Source organism: Ipomoea nil, unplaced genomic scaffold (genome assembly GCF_001879475.1).
Source record: "Ipomoea nil cultivar Tokyo-kokei standard unplaced genomic scaffold, Asagao_1.1 scaffold0547, whole genome shotgun sequence".
Lineage (NCBI taxonomy): Eukaryota > Viridiplantae > Streptophyta > Magnoliopsida > Solanales > Convolvulaceae > Ipomoea > Ipomoea nil.
The window spans coordinates 1-8,801 of NW_017616975.1; the positions used below are offsets into that span (position 1 = coordinate 1).

The 8,801-nt window shown below is 64.6% G+C and overlaps 1 protein-coding gene across 1 annotated transcript; it reads right to left on the minus strand.

The window, feature by feature from the left end:
* Positions 1-403: 403 nt before the first annotated feature.
* Positions 404-8,603, minus strand: LOC109174210 (filaggrin-like; the record flags this gene model as incomplete). Its single annotated transcript, XM_019323465.1, has 1 exon — positions 404-8,603. A coding segment is annotated over exon 1 (8,200 nt), but the record flags the coding sequence as incomplete, so codon positions are not given.
* Positions 8,604-8,801: the final 198 nt, after the last annotated feature.

Genomic DNA, 8,801 nt, shown 5'->3' on the forward strand with positions numbered 1-8,801 from the left:
CCCCCCCTCTCCCTTCTCCTCCTTCCTTCCCCTCGCCCCCCTCCTCCTTGCCCGCCGCCCCTTTCCTCCCCCCTCCTTTCCCGCGCGGTTCCGCTTTTCCCCCCCGTCTTGGTTTTGGCTGCCCTTGTTGTCGTCCTCCCGGTCCCTGCTCCTCCCCTCGCCTCCCCGCGTGCGTTTCCTCCGCTCCTTCTGCTCCCCTTGGGTTTTTGCGCTCCTTCCTCTTGCTCGCCCCCCCTTCGGCCTTTTGCGCTGGGTTTCGGGTCGGGGTTTCGGCCGTCCGCCCCCTGGGTCGCCGGCCCTGGGTTTTGGTTGTGCGCGGTTTCCCGGCCCTGGTGCGGGTGGGTCCTGGGTCCTTGGGTGTCGCCTCGGCTTTTTGTGGGCCCTTTGGGCTGGGTTTGCTTGCCTTGCGCGCTTTTCCCGTTTGCTTCTTCTTCTTGCCTGCGCGGCGGTGCGCGCGGGCGGCCGCCGCGCTGCTCTTCTTTCTTCTCTTTGTCTCTTGGCGGCCCCTCTGCCTTCGCCCCCTTCCCTCTTGCCCTTTCGTGGTCGCCCGCGCTTGTCGCCCCTTGCGGCGCCCTTCGCCCTTTCCTGCTTTCCTTTGCCCCCTCCGCTTTTCCTCCTCCCTTTGTGGGTCCCTCGGCGCCCCCTTCCGCTTTCCTTCGCTGCCCGCCCTGTCGCTGTTCCTGCGCCCCCCTTTCTTCGCCCCCCCCTTGTTCCGCCCTCCCTCTTTTCCTGCTCCCCTTTCCTTTCGCCCTCTGCTCCCTCTGCGCCTTCCCCTTGCTCGCCCCTCCCCTCCTTTCCCCGCTCCGCTCCCCCTTGCTGCTCGCTCGCCTTTCCTTTTCCCCCGCCTCCCCTCCGCTTGCCTTCCGCCGGTGCCCCTTCCCCTCCCGCTGCTGCCCACTCCGCCCTGCCCCTCCCTTTGCCTGCCCTGTTCTTCCCTTTTCGCCTCGCTTCTCCCTCCCTTCCCCCTCCGTCTCTCTCCTCTCCCCCTCTCCTGCTGCCTTCCCCTCCCTTTCCTCTCCCTTTTCGCCCTTCCCCCCCTCCCCCTTCTCCTCCGTCCCTCCGTTCGTCCGCTCCCTTCCTCCCCTGTCCCCCCCTCCCTTGTCCCCCTTCCTTCCCTTCCCTCCCGTTGCCCCCTCGGTCCCCCTTTCCTGCCCTTTCCTGCCCCTGCCCGCTTCCCCCGTTTTCTCCCCCCCTTTTTCGCCTTTCCCCGTTTCGCCTCCTTCGCTCCTTTCGCTCCTTCCCCTTTCGTGCCTTCGCGTTGCCCCCCGCGCTTCCCCCCCGGTTTTGTGCGCCTGTCGGCCCTTTGCTTTTCTGTGGGCCCCTGCTCGCTCTTCCCCTCTTTCTTCTCGCCGTGGTCTCGTCTGCCGTGCTGTCGGCTCGTCGCTGTGTTTGGTTCGCGCGTGGCGCCCCGGCTTTTGGGTTCTTGCCCTTGCGCTCGTCTTCTCCCCTCCCCTCCTCCCCTTTTCGCCTTTCCTCCCTCCTCCCCCCTTGTTGCTTCCTCCCCCCCTTTGTGCCCCCCCCTCCCCGCTGCCCTCTCTTCGGCCTCGGCCGTGCTCGTCGCTCTGGCGTTTTGTTTCTTGCTGCCCCCCGCGCCCCCTCTTCCCCCTCCGCCCTGGCCTGTCCCTGCGGTCCTTTTTCGGTCTCTTTTCCCCCCTGCCCCCTCTGCCTCTGCCTCCCCCGTTCGTGTCCCCTCTCCTTCTTTGGGCTCCCCTCCTCCCCCCTTGCTTGTTCCTTTGCGCTCTCGCCTTCTCTTCTTGGTTGCCCTCCGCTGCCTTTCTTTGGGCTTTGCTTGGCCTCTTGCCCCTCCGCCCCCGCGTCGGCTCTGTCTGGTCTGCTTGCGGTTCCGTCTCGTCCCGCTCCCCTCCTCCCTCGCTCCCTCGTTTGCTCGCCGTCTTTTCCTTCCTCCTCTTTCTCCCCTTTTTGCGCTGTCCTCCTGGGCCTTTTGCCTGCGGCTTTTCCCTCTCTGCCCCCTTCTTGCTCCGCTCTCTTGTGTCCTTGGCTTGCTTTCTGCCCCTTCCTTCTTCCCGTTGCTTGCCTTGCCGTCCCCCCCGTCCTTTCCTTCTCCCCTCCTCCTCCTCTCGCCCCTGTTCTGCCTGCGCTTCGCCCTTTCTCCCCTCCCGCTTTCTCCGTCCTTCCCCGCTCCTCTCCTCCCCCTCCCTTTGTCCTCCTCCCTGTGCTTCTTTTCTTGCCTTCTCCCGCGGGTTTTCTCGCCTCGCCCTTTGGTGCCTCCCCCCTCCTTCCGCCCCTTGCCCCGGTGTCGTCCCCCGCTCGCGGCGCTTGTTTTCCCCCCTCCCCTGCCTTCTTTCCTTTGTCGCCTTGCTCCCCCCGTCTTTTCCCTCCCCCCGGGTGGTTGTTCGCCGTCCCCTTCTTCTTCCCGTCCGCCCTTCCGCCCTGCGCTCTTTCCGTCCCTTTGCTCTCCGCTGCCCTTCTTGTGCGCTGCGTCTGCTCGGCCTCTCCGGCTTGCTTCGCGTCGTGCGCCCGGGGCGCCTGTCTCCTCCCCCTCCCTGCCTTCTTCTTGTGCCTCCCCCTTTCGCCCTCCTCTTGCTTTCTTCCTCCCCTGCCGCCCTCTTCGTTTGCTTTGTTCCTCCCGCCCCTTTGGTGCCCTTCCCTTTTGGTGCGTTGGTCTTGGCCCCCGTTTCCCTCCGTCGTTGCGCTTGCCTTGCTCTCCTTCCTCTTGCCTGGCCTCTCTCCCCCTTGGCTCGGCTCCTGCTTCGTCCCTTTCCTTTGGCTCCCGTTGTGCTCGCCCGCCTGCGCCCCTTGCCTCTTGTTGTTGGTTCCTCGTCGCTGCTCGCGTCTTTCCTCCCGTCCCTTGGCTTTCCCCTGCCTCCGTCCTGTGTGTGCCTTCTTCGCCCTTTTCGCTTTGGTTGGCCCCTTGTTGGCTTCTCCGCGTTTCCTTCTTGTTGGCCTCCTTGTTGTGCTTCCCTTGTTGTGCCTTGTTGCCGGGTGCCTCTTCGGGTTCCTCTCCTGGCGTTCCTTCTTCTTGCCTTCTGGGTGCCCTTTCGGTTGTCGGTGTGCGTGCTCTTTCGGGTCTCCCTTGGCTCTTGCCTCCCTTTGGTGCGTCCCCCTCTCCCTTGCTTCTTCTCCTTCCTGCCCCCCTTCTCTTCCCCCCTCTCGTTCGCCCTCCTTGCCTCCCGCTTCCCTTCCCTCTCTTTGCCCTTTTTGTCGTGCTTTTCCTCCCCCCCCCGTGCCTCGCTTCTTCTCCCCCCCTGGTTGCTTTGTTGCCTCTTCTCTCCGCCTTGCTGGTGGCTGCCTCTCCCCGCCTGTTCCTTCGTTTGCCCGTTCGTCCCCCGTCTTTCCTTGGCCTTTCCCTTCCCCCGTCCCCCCCTTTCCCCCCCCCTGTCTGCCCTCGGTGCGCTTGGGTTTTCTCCCTTTCCCTCCTTCCTCTGGTGTTTTGTTCTCCGCCTTGTGGCTTCGCCTTCGCTTTTGCGTCTCGCCCGCCGTCTTGCTTGCTTCTGCCCCCCCTCTCTTTGGTCGTCGGCGGCTGCTCTCCTGCCTCGTGCGGCTTCCTTTGCGTGTTCGCTTTCTTCTTTCCGCTCCCCCTTTTGTTGCGGCGTTCGTGCGGCCGCTCTTGCTGTCCCTTCCTTGTGCCTTGCCGTCGCTTGCCTCCTCGTTCCCGCCCTCTGTTCCTCGCTCGTTCGCCTTGTTGCCCTCTTCCTCTCTTTTTCGCCTTGTCGTCGCTTTCCTCGCTCTGGCCCCTTTGCTTCCGCCTTCCTCCTTTTTCTTGCTGCCTCTTGTCCCTGTGTCCCTCGCCCCTCCTCCCCCCCCCCCCGTCTCTTTCTTCCCCCTTCTCCTTCCTGGGTCTCCTGGCCCCCCTCCCTCCCTGTGCCGTCGCCTTCCGGGTCTTGCTGTTGCCTCTTGCGCTTTGGCTTTGCCTGCTGCTTTGCTTTGTTTTCCCTTTCTGGCCTGCGTCCCCTCTTTGCTCTTTCTTGCCCCCCTGTTGGGTCGTCCTTCGCCTCCTTCTTTTTGGCCCGCTTGTTGCTGGTTTTGCCCTTCCCTGCTTTCGCCTTCTGTGCCCTTCCCCCCTCGCTTCCTTCGCCTTCTTTGCCCTCCCGCCTCCCGCCTCTTTTGTTGTCCTCCCCTCTCCCCCTCCCTGTTTTTCTTTCTTGCTCCGGCTCGTCCGCCTTCTTTCGTGGCTTCGTCTTTGCCTTGCCCTTTGCCTTTGTCGCCTTCTCCGCGCTCTCCTTTGTCGCCCCCTTGCCTTGTCCTCCCCCGTTCCCTTTTCCTCCTTCGCCCTCCGCTCCGTCCTCCCTTCGTCGCCCCTTTTTCCCCCTTGCGCCGGTTCCTTTTGTCCTTCCCTCTCGCTCGTTTCCCCCGCCCCTCCTTTTGGTCCTTCGCTCCTTTTGCCCTCCCCTCGCCTCGCTTTCTTGCCGGTCCTCTGTCGCGCGCCCCCGCTCTCGCCTCCCCCCTTCCTGCCCCCCGCTTCCTTTCTTTTCGGTCCCCCTCCTTGTTTGGGTCCTTTTGTGTTCGTCCTTTTTGGCCTCCCCCTCCCCCTCGCTCCCCCTGCTCCCCGCGTCGGTGCTTTGTCCCCCTTCCCCCTTTCTCCTCCTCCCGCCCTTTCGCCTCCTGCTTCGGTGCGGGTTGGGCCGCTGCTCGTTGCTTGCTTCTCTGCCCTCGCGCCCCTCTGGCCTTGGTCCCTGGTTTGCTTTCCCGCGCCCCCTCTTCTTCTGCGGGCTCTCCTCTCCCCGCCCCCCTTCTCGGCCTTCTTCCCCTCTTCCTCTGCGGTTTTCTTGCCCTCGCCTCGTTGGTTCTCCTTTGCGCTCCCCTTTTTGGCCTTTTCCCCTTTTGTTGTCTTGCCCTGCTCTCCTTGTGTTGCTTCGGCCTTGCCCCCTTTTCTGGGCCTTCCTTTTGTTTCCCCCTCCTTGTCTCCTTGTGCTCTGTTGCCTTTTCCCCCCTTTTCCCCCTGGCCCTTTCTTCCTTCCCGTCGTCGTCGCCTTCGTCCCCTTTTGCGGGGTTTTCGCCCCTGCTGGCTCGTCGCCTCGTCCGGCTTTCTCTCCCGCGGGTTTTTGCCTGTTTCCCCTTTTCTCCCTTCTTTTGGCTGCCTGCGTCCCTGCTGCGCTTCCTTCCCGCCGGTTCTGTTCTCTCCCCTCTCTCGCTTTGCCCTCTTCTTGCCGTCGCCCCTTTTCGGCTTTCCCCTTCCTCCTTTCCTTTCGCGCCTTTTGCCCTTTTTGTGCCCTTTCTTCCTTTTCCCGCCTTCCCGTCTTCTTGCGCTCTTTGCTTTGCGTCTGCGTGGCCCTGCCTTTTTGCCCCTCTTCCCTCCGCCTTTGCCCCGCTTTTTGCGTCTCGCCCGCGGTGTCCCCGGCCCTCCCGGCCTCCCGCCCTCGCCGCTCCCTCTTCGTCGGTTTCCCGCGCCCTCTCGCCTTCCTCCTGTTCGGCTGTTTTGCCCCTTCGCCCTCGTCGCGCCGTCTCTTCTTGTGCTGCCTCCCTCTCGTCCCTCGCTGCTTCTTCGGCTTCCCTTGCTTCTCCCGGCTCGCTTCTTCGTGCCTTCCGTTTGTCCTTTTTGCCTTTCTTCTCTTTCGCCTTGTCCTCCCCTGTGGCGCGTTCGCCGTCTTCGCCTTTTTGTTCCCCTTGGGCTGTGGCCCTTCGGCCCTCCCCTGTCCCGGCTTTCTCCCCTTGTCCCCCCCTTTGTGTTCTCTTCGCCCGTTCCCTTCTTGCTCTTCTCTTCTCTCGCCCCGCCTTTCCTTGTGGTGCTCCTTTGTTCTTTCGCCTGCCCTTCTTGCCTTTCCTCCCCCTCCGGCCCTTGTTCGTCCGCTCCCCTCCTTCTTTCCGCCTGCCCTTGCTGTCGGCCGGTTGTTCGCCCTCCTGCGGCTGTTCGTTCCTCCCGTTCTTCTTCCTTTCGTGTCTTCCTCTCGCCCTCCTCCGCCTTTCGCTCCCTCCCGCGTTTCTCCGTCGCTCCTGTCCTTCGCTCTCTCTGCTCGCGCCTTGCGGTCCCCTTCCTCTCCCCCTTTGTCGGTCGTCCGCGTCCCCCTTTGCGCGCTCTTTCCTTCTGGGTCCTGGTCTTTCCCCGCTCCGTGCTTTCTCCCCGCTTTTGCTCCCTCGCGCTTCCCTGTCGGTGCTGCTTTCGTTCGGTCGCCTTTTGCCCTCTTCGCCCCTTTTCCTGGCGCTGGTTCGCTTGTTGTCTTTTTCTTGTTCGTCGCCTTCCCCGCTCCTCTGCGCGTCTCCCCTCTTTCTTTTGCCGTGGTGCCCTTTCGCCTCTTTGGGCCTCTGGTGTCCTCGCCGGTTTTGCCCCCCCTGTCCTTGGCCCTCTTGTCCCCGTTCTTTCGTCCTCTCTCTTCCTTTGTCCCCTCCCTTTTTGGCTTTGGCCTCTCTCGTGGCGCCTTTGGCTCTCGTGGGTCGCGGTCTTCGCTTCCCTCCTTTGGCTCGGCCCCTTTGTGCTGCCTTCCCCCTTTCCTCCTTTCCCGCCGCTCCGTGCCCCTGCCTCCGTCTTTTCCCCTCCTCCCCTTTCTCCCGTGCGCCCGCCCCTTTTGCGCCCGCCCCCTCTCTCTCTTCCTCTTGCCGTTTTCGCGCTCTGCTCTCGCCGTCCCGCCTGCCTCCCCTCGCCCCCGCTCTGCTCCCCCTTGTTGGTCCCGCCCGGGTGGCGCGCCGTCTCGCGGGGGGGGGGGGTGCCTCGCCTTCTCTCCCTTTTTCCCCCTTCTTCTGCCCCCCCCCTTTGGTCCCTTCCCCTCTCCGTCCCCGCCTCCCCCGTCTCCCCCTTCGCGTGTGCCCCGCGGCCTTGTCCCGGCCCGTGTTCTGCTTTCCCTTGTGTCGTGCTCCCGCGCGCTTTTCTCCCTGCCTCCCGTTCGCCCCCTTGCTCTCGCTGTCGGCTGCTGTCTCTCCCCTTTCCCTTGCCTGCCCCCGCGGGCCCTCTCCCCCCCCGCCCGCTCCCGCTCCGCCCTCCCCGTCCCGGGTTCGTTCCCCGCTCCTCTCGGCCTGCCCGCCCTCTCTCTGCGCCGTCCGTCCTCGCGCGCGCGCTTTCTCGTGGTTCCGCGGTGGTGTCCTCCTCCTCGTCCCCTCTTCTCCTTTCCCTTCCCGGCGGCCCTTCCCTCTTCTTCGCTCCCCCCGCTCCCCTCGTGCCTCCGTGCCCCCGCCCCTTCTCCGCGTGCTTCGCCCCCGCTCCCCTCCCCCCCGGTTTTTCGCCCGCTCCTCTTGTTCCTCCCGCCTTCCCGCGTCCTTCGCCCCCGCTGTCCTCCTCCCCCCCGCGCCCTCCGCCCCCGCTCCGCTCTCCCCGGGTTTTCCCCCGCTCCCCTTGTTCCTCTGCCCGTTCCCCCGCGTGCTCCGCCCCCGCTCCCCTCCCCCTGGGTTTTTCCCTCTCCCTCGTTCCTCTCCCCCTTTTCTCCCCTCCGTCGCCGCTTTCCCCTGCCCTCCCGCTTTTTCTCTCCCTCCGCCTTGCCTTTCGCTCGTGTCTCGCTCCTCTCTGTCTGCTTCATTGGGCTGCTTTTTGCCTCTTGCTTGCTTTTCTCTTTGCTTTTTCCGCGTCTTCCCGTGTGCCCTCGTGCTTGTTCCCGTCTGCTTGGGCCCTTTCTGGCGCTGCACCGCTCTTTGCCCGTTGCTCCCTTTCGCTCTCGCTCGTCCCTTTTGCCTTGTCGTTGCCTCCTCACTTTTGCCCCACTTGGTCTGGCCCCCCTCCTTTCGCCGTCTGTCCGCCGCTTTCGCCCTCTTGGCCGTTGCTCCCTTTCTCTGCCCCCTTTTCTTTGGCCATGGGTCGCCCTCCCCCTTTGCCTTTCTCTGGCCTGCCTTTTGTTGCCTTCTTGCTTCTGCTGTGCCCCGTTGCTCCCCTCTTTCTCTGCTGCTTCTTGCTTGCGTCTTCCCCCGCTCTCCTTCTGTCTCTCCGCTTCTGCCCCCCGCGCTTCCCACTCCTGTTTCTGCTCCTTCTCTCCTGCTGTCTCGCTCCTTTGCTGCCGTCCTGCCCTATCCCTCCTTGTCTCCTGGCCTCTCTCTCCTGTTCCCCCTTGTCTCCCTGGCCCCCTCTCTCTCCTGTTCCCTTTCCTCTCTTGCGCTCGCTCTCCTGTTCCCCTTGTCTCCTGGCCTCGCTCTCCCGTTCCCTTCTCTCTTCTGGCCGCCCTCTCCCTGTTCTTCTCTCTCCCCTTGCTTCGCGGTGGGCCTCCTCCCTGTGCCCCTTTGCTTTGCTTGTCCACGGCTTCTTCCCTCTCGGCTGGGTCTCTCCCTGTCTCCCTCCGCCTTCCCTTCTTTTGCTTTCTCTCTCCTCCCCGTGTTCTCCCCTCGCTTCTCCCCTTGTGCTGTCCTCCCCGCTCGTCTGCCCTCCTCCTCCGCTCATTCTCCCTCTCCCCACTCTCCCCTTGTCTTTCTATGCCTGTCTTGGCCTGCTCTTTTCTTGTGCCCTCCCTCTTGCTCTTGCTCCTTTCCCGCTCGCCTTCCTCTTTCCCCACCCTTCCTCCTCGCCTGCCGCCTTGCCCTCGGCTCTTTCCGCACTTCGGACCTACTTCCCACCGTCTTTTCCCGCCTCTCGTCCTCTCCCCTTCGTGCCTTCCCTCTCTTCCCCCCCCACACCGGGCGGAGGCGGCCCCCCGCGCTTCACGTCCCCTCACGGTTGCGATGGCCGCGCTGGCCCCCTTGTTTGCCGCCTGCCTCATGCGCCTCATCCCTCGTTCCCTTCTCCTTGCCGTCATTTTTGGTGTCACGCTGCCTTGCTCTCGGCCGTCGGCCCTCTCCCGCGCTCTCCCCCGCCACCTCTCCGGCCCCTCCCTCCCCCCGCCCCTTTTCTCTCGTGCTCGGTACTAACTCCGCCTGCTCTGTCCTTCCTCTGGCTGCCCTCCCAGTGTGTCACGGCTCGATGGCCCCCCGTGGCCGCACCCCCCCCCATTTCC